Source organism: Bos grunniens, chromosome 13, assembly GCF_055505025.1.
Source record: "Bos grunniens cultivar Pamir isolate PY7600 chromosome 13, Bosgru_T2T1.0, whole genome shotgun sequence".
Lineage (NCBI taxonomy): Eukaryota > Metazoa > Chordata > Mammalia > Artiodactyla > Bovidae > Bos > Bos grunniens.
The window spans coordinates 35,225,541-35,248,320 of NC_141177.1; the positions used below are offsets into that span (position 1 = coordinate 35,225,541).

General features: G+C 40.7%; 1 protein-coding gene and 1 long non-coding RNA gene across 17 annotated transcripts in view; one reads left to right on the forward strand and one right to left on the reverse strand.

The window, feature by feature from the left end:
- Positions 1-6,808: 6,808 nt before the first annotated feature.
- LOC147360714 (uncharacterized) lies at positions 6,809-10,584 on the reverse strand. The gene is made up of 2 exons (XR_015139387.1): positions 10,290-10,584; positions 6,809-7,037 (listed from the first exon to the last, which is right to left on the reverse strand). It is a non-coding gene; the product is annotated as an uncharacterized LOC147360714 (long non-coding RNA).
- FERMT1 (FERM domain containing kindlin 1) overlaps positions 9,225-22,780 on the forward strand; it is a 60,983-nt gene continuing 47,427 nt past the window's right edge. For 5 of the 16 annotated variants that reach the window (XR_015139380.1, XM_086333432.1, XM_086333433.1 and 2 more), the window contains exons 1-2: positions 9,538-10,001; positions 21,055-21,223. Coding sequence is in view for 12 of the 16 variants with exons in the window: in XM_086333432.1 (XP_086189558.1) it covers positions 21,073-21,223 (151 nt within the window). In the remaining 4 variants the exon portion in view is untranslated. The other 11 variants (XM_086333421.1, XR_015139381.1, XM_086333435.1 and 8 more) reach the window with 11 other exon arrangements.

Genomic DNA, 22,780 nt, shown 5'->3' on the forward strand with positions numbered 1-22,780 from the left:
GAAGATACTGAGAGTGAGGTCCAGAAGGGTGGCAAGTTCAGGGGCCTCTGTCTCGGTGGAGTTGGGTGCAGGATCTCCTGGCATGTGGATGGGTTCACCAACTCAGAGCCTCTCCAAAAACCATCACTGAAGGGGTTTTATAGGCATGATTGTGGCAGGTGGTGATAAAGTCAAACTCCAGCTCCTGGAGATTAGAGGATGGTGCTGAAAGTTTTTAATCAAAGCCTGGTCTTTCTGGCCACCAGCCCCAGCCAGAGGCTATCTAGGGCCCTGTCAAGAGTCACTAGTTACAACAAAAGACACTCCTGTCGCCCTTATCACTCAGGAAATTCCAGAAGTTTTAGGAACTGTGTGTCAGGAACCGGATGAAGACCAAATATCTTTCTTACTATATCACACTGACAATGTTTACATCCTGTTTCATAACTATAATTCAGTCTTATCTGCTTTGTTTATGGATTAATTTTTGAAATTGAGAAAGTTGTATATCCTTTTTTACATCTATTTTCTTTCCTGAGTTTTCTAATTGACTTTACTTTTTCTTGCACTATTTTCCTTTACCAATCCCAAATCTTTTTCCAAACCTCTCCTAGCATCAAATATTCTTGACATCTTCTTTTGCCCTATAGACTTCCTCTCAGGGAAAGAGGTCTTCTTTGCTTTTCAGAATTGAATCTACTGTTCCCTGTATCCTAATTGTCCCTCTCTCTTGATTCACTACCTTGCTTTCTTGAACTCATTTTGAGAATGTTTCTAAGACAGGTTTTGTGAGAATTAAATTTTCTGAGTCCCAGCATTTCTGAAACATATTTGATTGATGGTCTGACTCGGTATAGAAAGTTCATTTGGGTTCTTTTATAGATAAGCTGGGTTTTCTTACTAAAAGCTTTTGAGTTTGTATATTTCCACAGTGTTATTACATTTCTTAATGCTGTACCTTGATATAGCTATTTCTTACTAATTTGATAGGTATCCAGTAAACTCTTTAAACTGGAGACTCTTTTTCCTCACTCTGGACAGTTTCTCACTCTATTTCTGTGATAATTTATCCCACTGTGGTTTTGCTTTTCTCTTGTATTGACCTTGATGCTTTTAAACTGTGGTGTTGGAGAAGACTCTTGAGAGTCCCTTGAACAGCAAGATCCAACCAGTCCATTCTAAAGGAAATCAGTCCTGAATATTCATTGGAAGGACTGATGCTAAAGCTGAAACTCCAATACTTTGGCCACCTGATGTGAAGAACTGACTCATTTGAAAAGATCCTACTGCTGGGAAAGATTGAAGGTGGGAGGAGAAGGGGATGACAGAGGATGAGATGGTTGGATGGCATCATTGACTCAATGGACATGAGTTTGAGTAAACCCCAGGAGTTGGTGATGGACAGAGAGGCCTGGCATGCTGCAGTCCATGGGGTTGCAAAGAGTCGGACATGACTGAGTGACTGAACTGAACTGAACTGTATTCACCATCTAGGTTTCTTATCTTTTTAACTTGTTTTGTATTATTTATTTATTTGGCCATGCCAAGTCTTAATCACAGCACATGTGAGATCTAGTTCCCTGAGCAGGGATTGAACCCAGGCCCCCTGCTTTGGGAATACAGAGTCTTAGCCACTGGACCACCAGGGAAGTCCTGTTTTTTACTCATTTTTTGTGTGACATTTTCTCATGTCAGTTATTTCAATAAAACTGGGGGAAATAAATAAAATAAGAATTTTTAAAAGTTTGTTTCTCTCTCATGTTGCATGGTTTCCTTAAATGTTTGATAGCATTTGAAAATGGGGATATAGATTTTTTTGGGGGGGGGTGGGAAGTTTCACTAATAGGCTTTGCTTTCAGGTAACTGAGTGGGGAATTGGTCTTTATAGCAGGTAGCCTTTTCAAAGGAGACATTTAACTTCTAAAGAGCAGAGCCATCTGAATTCAGGCCAGCAGGGTGGAGATCTTGCAGCCACTCCCTGAATGTGATAGTGAGGCAACTGACTGTTCTTTATAGAGATTTTCTATTAATTCCCTTGTTTTTGATAACACACCTCATATCCACATTTGATATTTCATACCTATTTGTTATACTTGTCATTTTCTGGGACTTGAATTTCTCTGAGAATATTCTAGAAAGCCACGGTTACATTCCCATTTTCACATACTCCTAGACTATGGATTTCACTGCTCTGCTTCATTACTAACCACTCCTTCTTCAATTTTCTATCTTCTAGTAAATCTTGAAATCTCTTATTGGTTGATGGCCTTTCTCCTGTTAACCTTTGTTGTTGTATGTTTATACCTTTTATTCCTATACTGTAATTTTAGCAGGGAGTCAACAGGAAGAAAAGATGAGTGGCAATCAACTATCTTTAACCAAAAATTAAAATATAAATTTAGACTTAGAAAAATTAAGGGTTATGACTATTCTCACACTCAGCATTCTGAATTTTCCAAAATCATACTTGCTACTATAATAATAGCTAGTGTTTATTGAATATATATTACTAGAAAGGAGGACAGAAATCACTCCAATATTTCTAGAGCACCTTACACCTATATTGAGATTTGGAAAGAACTTGCTGTGACCCTTTTCCTATTGGCCTGGTGTAAACTGTCACATTTTCCCTGTGGTGCAGTCTGGGAAAATTGATAAATTCCTAGAGATTCACCTAAGTGACAATTCCTCCTCTTCTTTCATCCCTTACCTGTGAGCAAAAATGCAGAGAAGTAAGCACAGTCTTACCGCACTGGGATGAGATGCAACATCTTCAGAGTCTCCAATTCCTCCTCTTTATTGGAGAACAGCCGTCTTTCTTATTTACTTATTACTGTAGTAAAGTTTCAGGCTCTATGCTTGGGGAATATCCTTTCATTTCACAGCACCTTATGAGATGGGTATTAATAGTCCCATTTTATAGAACCAGAAACTGAAGCTCAGAGATCCAGACTAAAATTTGCCCGACCCTTCTCATGTGTAATGTCAGCAGTACCAGAAGGTGAACACAGATTTGTCAGTTTTCAAATCCTGAACCACCATTCTGTAAAGTCACTGCCAAGATGAGAATATTAGATATGGTCCCCAAACCCCAATCTAGTTCAAAAACTCTGAGTTACAATACCAGAAAAGTAAACAATCCAATCAAAAAGTGGGGGAAAGACCTAAACAGACATTTCTCCAAAAAAAGACATACAGATGGCTAACAAACACAAGAAAAAATTATTATTAGAGAAATGAAAATGAAAACTACAATGAGATATCACCTCACACCAGTCGGAATGAACATCATCAAAAAGTCTACGAACAATAAATGCTAGAAAGGGTGGAGAGAAAAGGGAACACCCTTGCATTGTTGGTGGGAAAGTAAATTGATACAGTCACTATGGAAGATGGTATGGATATTCCTTAAAAAAACAAGGAATAAAATGACCATATGACCCAGCAATCCCACTCCTAGGCATATACCCTGAGGAAACCAAAATTGAAAAAGAGACACGTACCCCAATATTCACTGTAGCACTTTTACAATAGCTAGAACATGGAGGCAACCTTGATATCCATCAACAGATGAATGGATAAAGAAGTTGTGTTAAATATACACAATGGAATATTACTCAGCCATAAAAAGGAACACATTTGAGTAGGTTCTAATGAGGTGGATGAACTTAGAGCTTACAGAGTGAAATAAGTCAGAAAGAGAAAGATAAATATCGTATGCTAACACATATATACAGAATCTAGAAAGATGTTATTGATGAATTTATTGGAAAGGCAACAACAGAGAAACAGACATCACAAACAGACTTATGGACATGGGGAGAGGGGAGGAGAGGGTGAGATGTATGGAGAGAGTAACATGATAACTTACATTACCATATGCAAAATAGATAGCCAATGGGAATTTGCTGTATGTCTCAGAGAATTCAAACAGGGGCTCTGTATCAACCTAGAGGGATGGGATGGGGAGGGAGATGGGAGGGAGGTCCTAGAGGGAGGGGACATATATCAACCTAAGGCTGATTTGTGTTGATGTTTGACAAAAAAAGCAGCAAAATTCTGTAAAGCACTTATCCTTCAACTAAAAAATAAATTAATTTTTTAAAAAACTTGAGTTACAGCAAACAACCACCTGCACATGACATTTTCTCTACCTGCTCCCTGGAAGGTCATGGCTGGATCCAGAACCTCAGTTCTCCTTCTCTTTTTAGTGAGTTGCCTCAGGGTCAGAGCATGCTCCTATTGTTATCTTCCTCCTTCTCCTCATTTTGAATAATCTTGGTCTTATAGGAAAGTTATGAAAAGTACACAGAGAACTTGTATACCCTTGTACATAGTCACAATAAAATTATGGAAATCAGGAAATTAGCATTCTAATAATACTATTAACTAATCCACTGCCCTATTCACATTTCACAGACTTTCCCTACTGACATCTGCTCTCTGTTGCAGGATTAAATCTCACACGGCATTTGTCTCTTTGCTGCTGCTGCTGCTAAGTCACAGGACTCTGTGCGGCCCCATAGACGGCAGCCCACCAGGCTCCCCCGTCCCTGGGATTCTCCAGGCAAGAACACTGGAGTGGGTTGCCATTTCCTTCTCCAAAGCAGGAAAGTGAAAAGTGAAAGCGCACTCGCTCAGTCGAGTCCAACTCTTAGCGACCCCATGGACTGCAGCCTACCAGGCTCCTCCGTCCATGGGATTTTCCAGTCAAGAGTACTTAGTCTCCTCCAATCTGACACAGTCTCAGTTTTTCTGTCTCTCATTGTCACTTTTGAAACATATTAATGATTTATTTTATAAAAAATGTGAAAGTGAAGTCGCTCAGTCATGGCTGGCTCTTAGCAACCCCATAGACTGTCGCCTACCATAGACTATAGCCTACAGGCTTCTCCATCCATGGGATTTTCCAGGCAAGAGTACTGGAGTGGGTTGCCAATTCCTTCTGCAGGGGATCTTCCGGACTCAGGGATCAAACCTGGGTCTCTCACATTGCAGGTAGACACTTTACCCTCTGAGCCACCAGGGAAGCCCCTTATTTTGTAAACTATCCTTCAATTTGGGTTTGTCTGATATTTTTTCATGATTAAATTGAGGTTATATATTTTGGTCAAGAATACCATGGAAGTGATGCTGTGTCTTCTCAGGTATGCAAGGTCAGTATGCATTATTACAGATGATGCTTATTTTGATCACTTGATTAAGGTGACAACTACCAGTTTTTTCCATTCTAAAATTATAATGTATCTTGTAGGGAGATACTTTGAAACTAAAACTATCCTGTTTCTCTTCATACTTTTACTCATTTATTTTCTAATCCTTTCTTTCCTAGGATTACTAGATGTGGAAACTTCAAATACATCTTGTCTTTGCATCTTACTCACTTCCAAATTAAAGTTGTGCTTGTGTGTACCCGAGCAAAAGGGTCTAGGTCGCAGGCCTGTGCCCCAGCTGCAAAGGAGGTTGGAAATTTGAGTTCTGATTTCTAGACTGAAAGAATTTCTACAAATGTAAAGAAGACTTTCCAAGGGTAGTAGACAATGATGACTATGAATGATGTCCAGTATCAAAATATTTTAGAGTGAAAAAACAAAACACAGGAAAAAAATATATGTATAGAATATTACCACTTGTATAAAAGCTAAATAGTCTACTCACACAGACTATCTCTGGAAGGTTCAAGATGAAACTGCTGCTGCTAAGTCACTTCAGTCGTGTCCAACTCTGTGTGACCCCATAGACGGCAGCCCACCAGGCTCCCCTGTCCCTGGGACTCTCCAGGCAAGAACACTGGAGTGGGTTGCCATTTCCTTCTCCAATGCATGAAACTGAAAGGTGAAAGTGAAGTCGTTCAGTTGTATCCGACTCGTAGCCATGAAACTAGTAACAGTTTTTTCCAGAGAAGGGAACTTAATATTATCAAGAGAAGATGAAGACAGTTATCAGAGTATATTCTTTTGTACCCTTTGATTTAAATGGATGAAAAGGAAGGAGGTCTGGCATGCTGCAGTCCATGGGGCCGCAGAGAGTCAGACACAACTTGGCAACTGAACAACAGTAACAACAAAGGAAGGAAGAAGAAAGAAAGAAGGAGGGAAAGAGAGGGAGGAAAGCACAATCTTTCTTGCTCTTCTCACTCAACGGTGGCCTGCAACAAGATCTCCTTTGCCCTTCCTCACTATCTTTACATTGTACTTGTCCACAGACCAGGACATACCTCTTTGCCCACTCAGGGAGAACATTTTAGAACTTGTCTGAGCATAGAAAGTACTTATTACCCACCCAACTGGAAAGGAGGGTGTAGCTGCAATAGGCACACTGTGATTTTTTTTGCATTAAATAGAACACAAACATGAATACAGCTACTGAGTCTCAAGGACTCAGTGAAAACAAAAATACATTTTCAGTGACTGTTGCCTTTTCTTAGTTGCCAGACTAGTGACACATTTATGAGCTGAATGCGCAATACAGAAATTTACATTGAGTAATGGCTTATTTGTTTTGTCAAATAAAACCATCAATCAGGGGAAAAAAATCCCTCTTTTCTCTTTCTAACATTTTTCGAATTTTCTCTAAGTCAAGCATATAGAATTCTTTAAACTGTGCTGGATCATCTGGTAGAAGTGAAAACGTATTAGCAGAAGAAGGTCATTTGTGTCTAACAAGTTATAGTAGCTAGGATGGTCAAAGGCCCTCTACTGGTTTATTTCCTTTTTCTGTTCAGTGAATAAGAACATGGCCACATCAATCATCCACTCCAGTGTACTTGTTACCAAGTCCGAGCTCACACCACTGGCCAGGCAACAGGCCAATAAATCAAGAGATGAGCTGTTGGGACAAAGAATAGCAACTTTATTTGGAAAGTCAGCATGTTAAGAAGATGATGGACTGGCAATCCAAAGAACCATCTTCCCAGCATTAGAATTCAGCCTTCTTTTATCCCAAAAGAGGAGGCCTGTGTCTGGTTGTTTCAAACTTCTTGGTACTAGAATCCTTTGTGCTTGCAGCTGTCCAAGTAGGTCAGGTCACCATGTTTATGTAAATATTCAACAAGGTTCCTGTAAACCAAAAAGGTTCCACAACTTTTTGTCTCTATATGAGTGAAAAATGTTGTATCTTTAAAGGGGGGAAGAGCCTTGAAAATGGGCTATCCTGTATATTTTAGGTTTGTTCTTTTCTGTTATACCTTTATAGTCCACATGATAATACAGACCTGACTAACTTACCTATTGAGGGTAATGATTTTCAGTCCAGCTCTGCAGTACGATAAGTATCTGATAATAGTTATTGTTTCAATATTTGCACTGTGAACCTGGAAATTTTTGAGATGAGGAAATATATCTCCTGAAGCACAATAACTATTTACTAACTAAAAAATATACCTTAAAACTGTTTTCTAGAGACTACAAGTTATTATCAGAGAAGGCAATGGCACCCCACTCCAGTACTCTTGCCTGGAAAATCCCATGGATGGAGGAGCCTGGTAGGCTGCAGTCCATGGGGTCGAGAAGAGTCAGACACGACTGAGCAACTTCACTTTCGCTTTTCACTTTCATGCATTGGAGAAGGAAATGGCAACCCACTCCAATGTTCTTGCCTGGAGAATCCCAGGGACGGGGGAGCCTGGTGGGCTGCCGTCTATGGGGTTGCACAGAGTCGTTCACGACTGAAGCAACTTAACAACAACAACAACAACAGGTTATTATAGGCAACTATCAAACTTCCAATTCTATCTCAAAAAACCATCTCTGAAGCCTTTTCTAAAGCTCCCCACCATGCCACACACCTGGGAGAGGTACACACCACTCCTCCATATTCCCTCGGATCTGAAGATAAAGTCTGTGCCTACTCTGAGTATTTTCAGCACTTGTTTCAGTGTCTAGCTCACAGTAATACCATGGATGAATGAATAAATAATCTTATTCATTGCTTGATGAACATGTGTGGATTAAATAACAGACTCAAAGTGTTGATTCTGCTTGTTTTTAAGAAGAATTCAAGCAAGCATTGCTTGTTAATATATTATGAAATTTTGAAGTTGAAAATATACTTTTTAATACGCTTGTAAATCAGAACCTTAGAGGATGAATTGAACTATCACAATAATAAGCAAGTACTAAAAAAAAAAAAAAAAACCTAAGACATTCAATATAGATGAAACTCAAAAACAATGCTAAACAAAAGAAACTAGACACAAAATAATATATATCATCCAATTCCATTTATATATGGTACAGATATCAGCAAAAACCCATTTAAGGATTTGAAGTCAGGATAATGGCTACTCTTGGTGAGTGGTGGTAGTATTAAAAACTAAAAGGTGAGATTAAGGGGCTTCTGAGGACTTGCAAAGTCCTGTTTCTTCATCTGGATGTTCATTTCACAGATGTGTCCAGCATGTGAAAATTCATCAGCTATATATTCTTGATTTGTGTTCTTGCATATAAAAGCATATTTCAATGAAAAGCTTAAAAAGGAATTTAGGCCAAGCAGAAAGCTTAAAACCAGTTAAATTCTTTAGCGCAATCTAGATATTTTCAACTAAAATAGAAAACCAATTTGGTGCAGAGAAAGCCATCACTACTTATAATCGTTTCCAAAATCCTGAAGACAGTCTATACTCTAATCAGTCATGCACAGTCTCCAGAAAGCAAGTCTTAGACACTCTCTACTCCAAATAAGTGCATATTTGCTCAGTTGGTATTAGGTATGCAAGAAAGTGGAACCAGATGACAGTTGACCACATTCCTATAGTTGACAAACTACCAAATTAGGAAATTCAGTTTCAAATTTTTAATCATTTTAATTCTAAAACCCCATATTTGCTGCTGTTTGTTCAACTGGCCTTTTAAAATTAAATGTAAAGTACTTTCAGAACCATAATAATGGCTGAATATGGTAATGCCAAGCAAAAACAAGGATTCCACTTCTAAATTTTGCAATATTTTAAATTAAACATAAGTTATCAGAAGCTTTATGTACTTGATGAAAATCGGTAAAGACTGTATTACTGCATGAAACTCCTCCATGGACTGAAATTCGGGTGGTGGGAATCCCTTTACCCATTTTACAAATGAGAAAACTATAATTTCCTGTTTTATAACCCTGTATCCTCAAAGCTCAGACTCAGGCCTGGTGCGCAGTAAATACTCAACAAAAGGTTTGGAGAGCTGTGCCAATTGCCCAAGGTCACCCACCCTTCCTGCTTCCTTCGGAAGTGAATCCGACAGGAAGGTGAGTGGAGGGCTGGGTGGTGAATCTGAGGTGAGCCACCCAGACTTCAGCGAGGGGAGCGGCCTTAGGTTGCCCAGGGATCTTCCAACGTGCGTGTTTGGGACGCCTCGCCCTTCTCAGAGGTTTACACCATCCTCTTACTCAGAGATGAACCACTTTTGTTTCTTCCAGCTGGCAACCACAGGTGCTCCGGGCTGAGGCAGTTGAGCGGAGGCAGTTGTTCTTGCCTAGAGCCAGGGCTGAGAGGAAGTGGATGCACCCGGGATGTGAGTGACGAGTACACCCGCAGGGCGGGGAAAGTAGCAGGATCTTAATCACCAGGCTAGTCCCGGGCGGGCCTCGGGGAACTGGGAAACGAGAGGCGGTCTAGAGAAGGGTGGGCAGGATGAGAGGTCGCAAGAGGTGCGTGGGTCTGAGCATCCGCCCCGGTTCTCCCCGCTGTCCTGCCGCGCGGCAGCCCAGAGACCACCATTTGTCCGTAAAGTCTGCAGAGCGCCCCCTCCCTGGGCAGTGGGACCTGGCAGGCTGGGGCTAGTCGTGCTGCTGCCTGCCCGCCGCGCTGGCCGGCCGTGCCCGGAGGGCCGCGCGGGGCGGAGACCAGTCGGCGGGGGCGGGCGCCAGTCTAGGCTGTAGGTCCGCGCGCAGCACTCGCCCGCAGAGCCTCGCGAAGCAGCCGCCGCCACCGCGCGCCCCCAGCTCGGCCTGGGTGGCCTCTGCCCGCGTCTCCAGGAGGGCAGCGGCACACGTGCCCGGCCGCGAGACCGCACGCCGCAGGCTTGAGAAAGGAAGTGAGTGCCCAGGAGCTGGGCCCCGGCGGGGACTGGAGACTGGCGGGGAAGGGAGGCTGCGATGGGCACCGCTGGTTCCCCAGACCCCCGCTCCTGCCTTTCTGCGGCTTCCTACACATAAATAGCTGTTGAATTAAAAATCGCGTGATCAGCTTGTGACCACCTTCTCCAACCTTGAGCATCTGGCTGCGCAAAATAAACTCAGTCCAGCAGCGGTGCTGACCTTACGGGTAGGGAGGGGTTTCTACCCACCCACCACATTCCCCTGGGCCCCAGGACCTTGCATACCTGGCAAAAGACAGGCCAGTGGCCTTCGGACTCACTCACTCTCTGTTCTTCCAGAGGAAGCATTCGGTCTATTTCCCTCTCTGTCTCTCTGTCTGCCTGTGTCTGTCTGTCTTGACTGAGTTTTCTATAAAGGACCGCCGGAAGTGGGCCACTGGGTTTCCCCAGGGAAGGCAGGTGTGCTGGTGCGCTTTGCTTCTTGTTCTGATCTTTAACACACTAGGTCTGCTTTCCCAGCCGAAGTTTGAGGCTTTCCTCAACAAGCAACAGCTTGCTGCAGAAGTTCACTCTCGAAAAGAAAGGCGCAGAAAAGATAGGAGTGGAATGTGGGTAAACCAGATTGTCTAATTTTAGCCTGAATTTCGTTGTAAGGAAATCACTACCGCCTGTTTTTTAAATGAGAAATACTTTATTGCCCAGGTTAGGTAAAGAAAAATCCTGTCTGATTGCTCCCAAAACAAGCAGCAAGGAGTCATTTTAAAAGTAAGGTTATTTTCTTTATGTACAAAACATTTTAAATAACAAAGCCTCAAAGCATAGCATTTAAAAAGCTGTAAGAATCTTAAAGTCAAATACTTCAATACCATGTTAAGAATTTGACAGTGAAAGAGGTATCTTTATTGTCTCCTAACTGGGAAAGATTTATGTTAGTTACAATGTTTGGTGAAGGTACTGAGAATTTAGCTCATAGTTTTAAGTGTTGTATTTCATATTAACTTTGTAATATTATCGAAAATATGTCCCAGAGTGCTGGTTGAGAGTTTGGAGTTAGAACCTGAATTTCTGTTTGCACTCCATGATCTAACTTGCTGTGTGACTTCTGATGAATTACCTAGCTTTTCTGTGTTTCCTCATTTCTAAATGGGATTGCTGAGAGGATGGAGATAACACAAGGATAGTAGTTATCCCAGAGTACATCATTCTGCATGATGTACACAATAAATAACACCTGAGGCTGAAGATGACAGTGAGGTGGTTAGGCCCAACATAATCACTGCATGACACTGCCCATGCAAGAAGTCTTGTATGTTCCTCTGTGCATTGGGAGGTGCAAACATTAGGATCCTTCTAGTCGCCTCTGAACTCTTTAAGTTGAGTGGAACAAATGAAATCTGTTCTAAGCCTGTTCAGATTTGCAGCATTTATCTTGTGATTCTCTTTTGCTTACAAATGTGAACAGTGACACTGGTTTAATTATTGCTTTTTATAATTTTTTTAACTTTTTAATGAAATATAGTTGATGTACAGCATTATAAGTTACAGATGTACAACAGTGATTCACAATTTTAAAGGCTATACCCCATTTATACTTATAAAATATTGGCTATATTCCCTGTGTTATACAATATATCCTATAAGCTATAAAGGTTACTTTATACATGATAGTTTGTGGCTCTTAATTTCCCCTATTTTGCCCCTCCATCCTTCCCTCTCCCCACTGGTAACCACTAGTTTTTCTCTAGATATGTGTTCTCTATCTATATATCTGTTTCCTTTTTGTTATATTCAGTAGTTTATTATTTTAGATTCCACACATAAGTGTTATCATACAGTATTATCTGTCTGCCTTATTTCATTTAGCATAATATCTTCCAAGTCCATCCATGTTGTTGGAAATGGCAAAATGTCATTCTTTTTTATGGTTGAATAATATCCCATTCCACATATTTATCCACTCATATGTTGATGGACACTTAAACTGCTTCATATTTTGGCCATTGTAAATAATATCTTTACAATATGTATATTTGGTATCTTTTCAAATTGGTGTTTTGGGGGGATTATTTGTTTTGTTTTTTGATATATATCAGGAATGTCATTGCCGGGTCATATGCTAGCTCTATTTTTAGCTTTTTGAAAAACCTCCATACTGTTTTCCACACTGGCTACACCAATTTACATTTTCACCAACAGTGTATTGAAGGTTCCCTTTTCTCCATGTCCTCACCAACGTTTGTTATTTCTAGTCTTTTTGATCATTGCCATTCTGACAGGTATGAGACTGTATCTCACTGTGGTTTTAATTTGCATTTCTCTGGCGATTAATGATGTTGAGCATCTTTTCTTGTGCCTGTTGGCCATCTATATGTCTTCTTTGGAGAGATGTTTATTTAAGTCTTCTGCCCATTTTTTGAGCGGGTAGGGTTTTTTTAATTGAGCTGTATAAGCTGTTCGTATGTTTTAGAAATCAATCCCTTGTCTGTCACATCTTCTACAAATTTTTTCTCCCATTCTATATGTTGTCTTTTTGTTTTGTTTATAGCTTCCTTTGCTGTACAAAAGCTTTTACATCTAATTAGGTCCCATTTGTTTATTTTTGCTTTTATCTCATTTGCTTTAGGAGACATACAAAAAAAAATGTTGTTACCATTTATGTCAAAGGTGTTCTGTCTATGGTTTCTTCTAGGAGTTTTATGGTTTCTGGTTACATTTAGATCTTTAATCCATTTTGAATTTTTGTATATAGTGTTAGAGAATATTCTAATTTCATTCTTTTACATGTAACTGTCCAGTTTTCCCAGTAGTACTTATTGAAGAGACTATCTTTTCTCCATTGTATATTCTTGGCTCCTTTGTTGTAGAATAATTGACCATAAGTGTGTAGGTTTAGTTTTGAGCTCTCTGTTCTATTCCATTGATCTAAGTGTCTGTTTTTGTGCCAGTCCCATACTGTTTTGAGTACTATCAGATCAGATCAGATCAGTCACTCAGTCGTGTCCGGCTCTGCGACCCCATGAATCACAGCACGCCAGGCCTCCCTGTCCATCACCAACTCCCGGAGTTCACTCAGACTCACGCCCATCGAGTCAGTGATGCCATCCAGCCATCTCATCCTCTGTCGTCCCCTTCTCCTCCTGCCCCCAAGCCCTCCCAGCATCAGAGTCTTTTCCAATGAGTCAACTCTTCTCATGAGGTGGCCAAAGTACTGGAGTTTCAGCTGTAGCATCATTCCTTCCAAAGAAATCCCAGGGCTGATCTCCTTTAGAATGGACTGGTTGGATCTCCTTGCAGTCCAAGGGACTCTCAACAGTCTTCTCCAACACCACAGTTCAAAAGCATCAACTCTTCAGTGCTCAGCCTTCTTCACAGTCCAACTCTCACATCCATACATGACCACAAGAAAAACCATAGCCTTGACTAGACGAACCTTTGTTGGCAAAGTAATGTCTCTGCTTTTGAATACGCTATCTAGGTTGGTCATAACTTTCCTTCCAAGGAGTAAGTGTCTTTTAATTTCATGGCTGCAGTCACCATCTGTAGTGACTTTGGAGCCCAGAAAAATAAAGTCTGACACTGTTTGCACTGTTTCCCCATCTATTTCCCATGAAGTGATGGGACCAGATGCCATGATGTTCGTTTTCTGAATGTTGAGCTTTAAGCCAACTTTTTCACTCTCCACTTCCACTTTCATCAAGAGGCTTTTGAGTTCCTCTTCACCTTCTGCCATAAGGGTGGTGTCATCTGCATATCTGAGGTTATTGATATTTCTCCCAGCAATCTTGATTCCAGTTTGTGTTTCTTCCAATCCAGCGTTTCTCATGATGTACTCTGCATATAAGTTAAATAAACAGGGTGACAATATACAGCCTTGACGAACTCCTTTTCCTATTTGGAACCAGTCTGTCGTTCCATGTCCAGTTCTAACTGTTGCTTCCTGACCTGCATACAGAGTTCTCAAGAGGCAGATCAGGTGGTCTGGTATTCCCATCTCTTTCACAATTTTCCCAAGTTTATTGTGATCCACACAGTCAAAGGCTTTGGCATGGTCAATAAAGCAAAAATAGATGTTTTTCTGGAACTCTCTTGCTTTTTCTATGATCCAGCAGATGTTGGCAATTTGATCTCTGGTTCCTCTGCCTTTTCGAAAACCAGCTTGAACATCAGGAAGTTCACAGTTCACATATTGCTGAAGCCTGGCTTGGAGAATTTTGAGCATTACTTTACTAGTGTGTGAGATGAGTGCAATTGTACGGTAGTTTGAGCATTCTTTGGCGTTGCCTTTCTTTGGGATTGGAATGAAAACTGACCTTTTCCAGTCCTGTGGCCACTGCTGAGTTTTCCAAATGTGCTGGCATATTGAGTGCAGCACTTTCACAGCATCATCTTTCAGGATTTGGAATAGCTCAACTGGAATTCCATCACCTCCACTAGCTTTGTTCGTAGTGATGCTTTCTAAGGCCCATTTGACTTCACATTCCAGGATGTCTGGCTCTAGGTCAGTGATCACACCATCATGATTATTTGGGTCATGAAGATCTTTTTTGTACAGTTCTTCTGTGTATTCTTGCCATCTCTTCTTAATATCTTCTGCTTCTGTTAGGTCCATACAATTTCTGTCCTTTATTGAGCTCATCTTTGCATGAAATGTTCCCTTGGTATCTCTGATTTTCTTGAAGAGATCCCTAGTCTTTCCCATTCTGTTGTTTTCCTCTATTTCTTTGCATTGATCGCTGAGGAAGGCTTTCTTATCTGTTCTTGCTATTCTTTGGAACTCTGCATTCAGATGTTTATATCTTTCCTTTTCTCCTTTGCTTTTCGCTTCTCTTCTTTTCACAGCTATTTGTAAGGCCTCCCCAGACAGCCATTTTGCTTTTTTGCATTTCTTTTCCATGGGAATGGTCTTGATCCCTGTCTCCTGTACAATGTCACGAACCTCATTCCATAGTTCATCAGGCACTCTGTCTATCAGATCTAGTCCCTTAAATCCATTTCTCACTTCCACTGTATAATCATAAGGGATTTGATTTAGGTCATACCTGAATGGTCTAGTGGTTTTCCCTACTTTCTTCAATTTAAGTCTGAATTTGGCAATAAGGAGTTCATGGTCTAAGCTCCTGGTCTTGTTTTTGCTCCTGGTCTTGTTTTTGCTGACTGTATAGCCTTATAGTATAATCTGAAATCAGGAAGCATGATTCCTCTAGCTCTGTTCTTCTTTTTCAAGCTTGTTTTCACTATTTGTGGTTTTTTGTGTTTCCATACAAATTTTTTAATTATTTGTTCTAGATCTGTGAAAAATGCCTTTGTTATTTTTATAGGGATCACACTAAATCTGTAGATTTCCTTGCATAGTATCATCATTTTAACAATATTAATTCTTCCAACCCATGAACATGGTATATCTTTCCATCTGTTTGTATTAGCTTCCATTTCTTTCATCAGTGTCTTGTAAATAGATCCAAGTACAGATCTTTTACCTCCTTAGATTGTTTTATGACTAAGTATTTTATTATTTTAGATGTAGTGGTAAGTAGGATTGTTTCCTTAATTTCTCTGATAGTTCATTGTTAGTATACAGAAATGCAACAGACACTATATATATATATATATGTGTGTGTGTGTGTGTGTGTGTGTATAGTATCCTGCAATGTTACCAAATTCACTGATTAGCTCTAGTAGTTTTCTGGTGGCATCTTTAGGGTTTTCTATATATAGTGCCATGTCATCTGCAAACAGTGACAGTTTTACTGCTTCCTCTCCAGTTTGGCTTCCATTTATTTCTTTTTCTTGTCTTATTGCTGTGGCTAGGTCTTCCAATACTATGTTGTATAAAAGTGGCTATAGTGAGAATCCTTGTCTTGTTCCTGATCTTTTATTGATTTATTGATTTATTGATTTATATGCATCAGGTCTTAGTTGCAACACGTGGGATCCTTCATTGCCTCACAGGGACTCTAGTTGTGGCATGCAGACTTCAGTAGTTGCAGCATGTGGGCTCTCTAGTTTTGGCACAGAGGCTCTGGAGTGCACAGGCTCAGTAGTTGCTCCAGGGTATGTGGGATCTTGTTCCCCTACAAGGGATCAAACCTGTGTCCCCTTTATTGCAAGATGGATTCTTAACCACTGGACCACCAGTGAAGTCCCTGTTCCTGATCTTACAGGGAAATGCTTTTACCTTTTCATCACTGAAAATGATGTTTGCTGTGGGTTTCTCATTTATGACCTTTATTATGTTGAGGTAGGTTTCCTCTATGCCCACTTTCTTGAGAGTTTTTACTATAATTAGTGGTTGGTGGTTTAGTTACTAAGTTATGTCCAACACTTGTGACCAAATGGACTGGAGCCTGCTAGGCTCCCTTATCCGCGGGATTTAGTGCTTAATATTAAAAATAATGTTCCTCAGAGGTCACCATGGTCCTAGCTTAATACTGATCTAATTAGGTTGAAGGGAGGAACTGAGTCCTGGAGCTAATTTTTTTTAAGTGGCTGTTGTGACTTAAGAGTTTAAGATGAAGACTAGCCTCAGCTGGAGTATGTTATGAATGCAGGGTTTCCACATCATTCCCAGATCTGCTGACTAGAAACTGCATGTTAATAAGATCCTGCTGAATAGAATCTGCATATAAATAAGATCTACAGGGTTCCTGTGCACTTTCCCTTAGAGAGACCCTTTCCCGAGCCCTTTGCATACACTGATGGTTTTCAAGAACAGGCCTTATGAAAACAGGGATTTCTTATAAGCTGTCTTTACCTAGCAAAGTGAAACAGGTTTGTCATCACTTAAATGACTGATTTTTATTTCAACTCTTAAAATAGCCAGAAGAGGTATTATCATTTTCTTCCTACTTAAGAGAGAGCTGACATTTTTAAGTTCTGCAAATTTGGGATTCCAGTCTTCCTATTATACTCAAAACACTCAGTTTTGATACTGCTTAGCTTCATTCATCCTAGTTCCTCCAATGATGGGACACTGTAGGTTTGAAGCACTCACCCCATCTGCACTTTGAAGAGTGGGATTGTATGTCTGTCACTTCTGTTTTAAATATTTCACCAAAAGTGTGTCCAAAAACTTATATGATATATATACTATAAAATGGTAACTCAAGTAAGTTGAATATGTGCTGCCCCTGGCCACCCTGGGGCTGATCCACCACTCAAGAGCAGAGGGCCCCTCTCACCTTCTCTGCTGCTGCAGGTCACCCTGGAGCTGATCCCCCATCGCTGCCAAGCTCTGGCCCCAGCCTCTCCTCTCCTCCTGCTCTGTGCTAGGAATTGGTGGTGCTGGTCACTACCCTGCTCCCATCTCTGTCTCCAGTGTGATCTCTGTGAAGCTGCTTCCCAGGCCGCAAGTGCCTCTTCAGGCTGCTGCTGCCATGTTGTCCTGTGGACATCCAGTCTACCAGAGAAGGGAATGGCAAAGACCTCTAAGGAGGCCTTACAGAAACTGAGAAAAGAAGGGAAGCGAAAGGCAAGGAGGAAGGGAAAGATATACGCAACTGAATGCAAAGTTCCAGAGAATAGTAAGGAGAGACAAGAAAGCCTTCTTAAGTGTACAATGCAAAGAAATAGAGGAAAACAATAGAATTGGAATGACTAGAGATCTCTTTAAGAAAACTGGAGATAGCAACGGAACATTTCATTGCAAAGATAGGCACAATAAAGGACAAAAATGGTAAGGACCTACAAAAGCAGAAGAGGTTAAGAAAAGGTGGCAAGAATACACGGAAGATGGTGTGATCACTCACCTAGAGCCAGCCATCCTGAAATGCGAAGTCAAGTGGTCCTTAGGAAGCATCACTACAAACAAAGCTAGTGGAGGTGATGGAATTCCAGCTGAGCTATTTCAAATCCTAAAAGATAATGCTGTGAAAGTGCTGCACTCAATATGCCAACACATTTGGAAAACTCAGCAGTGGCCATAGGACTGGGAAAGGTCAGCTTTCATTCCAGTCCCAAAGAAAGGCAATGCCAAAGAATATTCAAACTGTAACACAATTGCACTCATCTCAATGCTAACAAAGTAATGCTGAAAATTCTCCAAGCCAGGCTTCAACAGTACATGAACTGTGAACTTCCAGATGTTCAAGCTGAATTTAGAAAAGGCAGAGGAACCAGAGATCAAATTGCCAACATCTGTTGGATCATTGAAAAAGCAAGAGAGTTCCAGAGAAACATCTACTTCTGCTTTATTGACTATGCTAAAGCCTTTGACTGTGTGGATCACAACAAACTGTGCAGAATTCTTAAAGAGATGGAAATACCAGACCACTTTATCTACCTCCTGAGAAATCTGTATGAAGGTCAAGAAGCAAGAGTTAGAACCGGACATGGAACAGACTGGTTCCAAATTGGGAAAGGAGTACATCAAGGCTGTATATTGTCACCCTGCTTGTTTAACTTATATGCAGAGTACATCATATGAAATGCTGGGCTGGATGAAGCACAAGCTGGAATCAAGATTGCTGGGAGAAATATCAATAACCTCAGATATGCAGATGACACCCCCCTTATGGCAGAAAATGAAGAAGGACTACAGAGCCTCTTGATGAACATGAAAGAGGAGAATGAAGAAGTTGGCTTAAAACTCAACATTCAAAAAACTAAGATCATGGCATCTGGTCCTATCACTTCATGGCAAATAAATGAGGAAACAACGGAAACAGTGACAGACTATTTTCTTGGGCTCCAAAATCACTGCAAATAATGATTGCAGCCATGAAGTTAAAAGACGCTTGGTCCTTGGAAGAAAACCTATAACCAACCAAGAAAGCATATTAAAAAGCAGAGACATCACTTTGCTGACAAAGGTCTGTCTAGTCAAAACTATGGTTTTTCCAGTAGTCATGTATGGATGTGAGAGCTGGACTATAAGGAAAGCTGAGTGCCAAAGAATAGATTCTTTTGAACTATGGTGTTGGAGAAGATTCTTGAAAGTCCCTTGTACTGCAAGCAGATCAAACCAGTCAATCCTAAAGGAAATCAATCCTGAATATTCATTGGAAGGATTGATGCTGAAGCTGAAGCTCCAATACTCTGGACACCTGATGAGAAGAACTGACTCATTAGAAAAGACCCTGATGGTGGAAAAATTGAAGGCGGAGGGAGAAGGGGATGACAGAGGATGAGATGGTTGGATGGCATCACTGACTCGATGGACATGAGTTTGAGCATGTTCCAGGAGTTGGTGATATACAGGGAAGCCTGGCCTGCTGCAGTGCATGGGGTCACAAAGAATCAATTGGACATGACTAAGCAACTAAACTGAACTGATACACAGAGTTCAGTTCAGTCACTCAGTCGTATCCAACTCTTTGGGACCCCATGGCTGCAGTCACCATCTGGAGTGATTTTGGAGCCCCAAAAAATAAAGTCTACCACTGTTTCCACCATTTCTCCATCTATTTGCCATGAAGTGATGGGACCAGATGCCATGATCTTCGTTTTCTGAATGTTGAGCTTTAAGCCAACTTTTTCACTCTCCTCTTTCACTTTCATCAAGAGGCTCTTTACTTCTTCTTCACTTTCTTCCACACACAGAAGATACACAGAAGAACTGTATAAAAAAGCTCTGAATGACCTGGGTAACCATGATAGTTTGGTCACTGACCTAGAGCCAAACATCCTGGGAGTGTGAAGTCAGGTGGGCCTTAGGAAGCATCACTGTGAACAAAGCTAATGGAAGTAATAGAATCCCAGCTGAACTGGAATGATGCTGTTAAAGTGTTGCACTCTTAGCCAGCAAATTTGGAAGACTTTGCAGTGGGCACAGGCCTGGAAAAGGTCAATTTTCATTCCAATCCCAAAGAAAGGCAATGCCAAAGAATGTTCAAATTACTGTACAATTGCACTAATCTCAATGGTAGCAAGATTATACTCAAAATCCTATGCAGTAGGCTTCAGCAGTATGTGAGCCAAGAACTTCCAGATATACAAGCTGGAATTATAAAAGGCAGAGGAACCAGAGATCAAATTGCTGACATTTGTTGGACCATGAAGAAAGCAACGGAATTCAAACGAAACATCTGCTTCATTAACTATGCTAAATCCTTTGACTGTGTGGTTCACAACAAACTGTGGAATATTCTTAATGAGATAGGTGTACCAGACCACGTTACCTGCCTCCTGAGAAACCTGTATGCAGACCAAGAAGCAACAGTTAGAACTGGACATGGAACAATGGACTGGTTCCAAATTAGGAAAGGAGTATGTCAAGGGTGTATATTGTCACCCTGCTTATTTAACTTAAATGCATCATACAACAGGCTGGGCTGGGTGACTCACAAGCTGGAATCAAGATGGGCATGTGGATGGACATGAGTTTGAGCAAGCTTTGGGAGATGGTGAAGGACAAGGAAGCCTAGCATGCCTAGCATACGACCATGGGGTCACAAAGAGAAGGGCATGAGTTAGTGACTGAACAACAAGAACAAATTATTAATGACCTGTATCTCTTATGTGCTTAAGATAAAACTACATGTTATATGACTAAAAAAGAAACTTTTTTGTTCTGTTTGTTTTTTTTTTTAATTTTTCATACCAGAAAATGTCCTTACTATTTTATGGGTGAATGTAATAATACCTATGTATAGATATTCTTTTTAAAATCAATTCTATTTAAGTATAATATGCATATAATAAAATGCATCAAAGTATACATTTCAATTCAATGCATTTTATTGTATGCAAATTATGCTTCAATAAATGTGATTTTTTTTATGTCAAGGATTGTCGTGATTTGTTGCCTATTGCTAAAGTAGTTCATAGAAAGTTAAGAAAAGTCAGGAGAAAGGGATGGATGCATTGGGCAGACACAGAAAATAAATAGCTAGGTAGACCTGGGAGGGTAGAAAGTTTAAAGTACAAGAGATTTAGAAGAGATCATTTTTATAAGACTTTTTGTCTTTAAAGTTAAGATGCTGAATTTAATATCAGGAACTCTGCAGCATTTTTGAGGAAGGGACTAAAAATGAGAGAAAAGAAAGTTTTGCTCTGCAGAGTCTACCTGATGAGCCTCAGTTTCCTTCTGGTCTGTCTGCCTTTTTTCATGTAGACACCTGTATTTGCCACAATGCTCTCATCCAGTGACTTTGCATCTGCTTCTTGGGAGCTTGTGGTCCGAGTTGATCATCCAAATGAAGAGGAGCAGAAGGACATCACACTGAGAGTGTCTGGAGACCTGCACATTGGGGGAGTGATGCTCAAGTTAGTGGAACAGATAAGTAAGTTGCTGCTTATTTATGGTTTCTCTACATTTGAAACCCTCTATGTTGCATCATCACTGAATGACTGAACTAGGCTGTCTGACTATCTAAGTTTTTCTGATCATCCATCTTGCAATGGCCCCTTTCTGCAGGAAGAAGAGAAATGGAGCCCTGAAGGAGCCCAAACAACCCCCTGACCCCCTCTGTCAAAACTTGGTAGCAAACTGAAGCTCCCCAGTAGGTGTAATAACCTATTTGCACTGGAATGAGGTCACCCTCCATGGTGACATCTAGGGTAACCTTAGACCACACCTGGGGCCTTAGACTGTTATGTGATTTTTTTTGTCAGTGCTTGATTGCTCTGTGAACAAGCAGCCTGGTGCCAGTGTCCTTACCCACCGTTTGCTACTAGCCCTTGTTTAAACAAGGAAAGAAGTCTTCAGGGTCAGAGTCTTAACATCAGGAGTCAACATGATGGACCTAGAATTTAATAATGTTTTATTTTCTTTGCATTTATTTTTTTGTCTTCTATTTAAGACCACAGATGTTGGCTTTTCACTTATACTAGTGATATAAAGTATTTTTAAGTTGTCTTCATTGGAATATAATATACATACAAAAAGTGCAATTATCAGAAGTGTATAGTTCAGTGAATTTTCACAAAGTCATATAACCACCACCCAGATCAAGATATAAAACAGTACCTGTTCACCCACCCAAGTCCCACATCTGACACCTCCCAGCCACTGTCCCACTAAGGGTAGCTACTACCCTGAATTGTAACTCCAAAGGAATAATTTTACTTGTTTTCAAACTGTATATACGTGGAATTACACAGGATAATATACCCTCAAGCATCTGCTTTCTTTCATGCCACATTATGTCTGTGAGATTTATCCATTTTATTGCATATAGTTTGGGTTCTTTGCTTCTCATTGCTGTATAATATTCCATTATATGATTTTTTTTTCCCCACAATTTATCCATTTACCTGATGGTTTATGGATATTGGGTTCTTTACTATGGGGGCTTTTATAGATAGTACCTGTCTTAGGTAAGTATAGGCATTTCTGTTGGGCATTTAGATCAGGGAAAATTTACTGAATCATAGGACTTTCCAAAATAGTTACAGCATTACAGCATTTATGCCACACTGCGCTGTGCACAGTCGCTTCAGTCATGTCTGACTCCTGTGACCCCGTGGACTATAGCCCGCCAGGCTCCTCTGTCTATGGGATTCTCCAGGCAAGAATACTGGAGTGGGTTGCCATGCCCTCCTCCAGGGAATCTTCCCAGCCCAGGGACTGAACCCACATCTCCTGCATTGCAGGCAGATTCTTTACCACGAAGCCACTGGGGAAGCCTACAGCATTTATACTTCTACTAATAGCACTGAGAGAAAGGTTTTCTAATTTAAAAAGAGAGAAAGAGGGAGAAGCCATTTTTTAAGTAAAAGTACTGATGGCTCTTAATTTAGCAAAATAAAAGATTGAATATGACTCTAACATTGGCAAAGGGGAAAGATTCAATCTTGATGCCAAGGGGCACTGAAGAAGTGGAAGGGTTCAGTGTTGA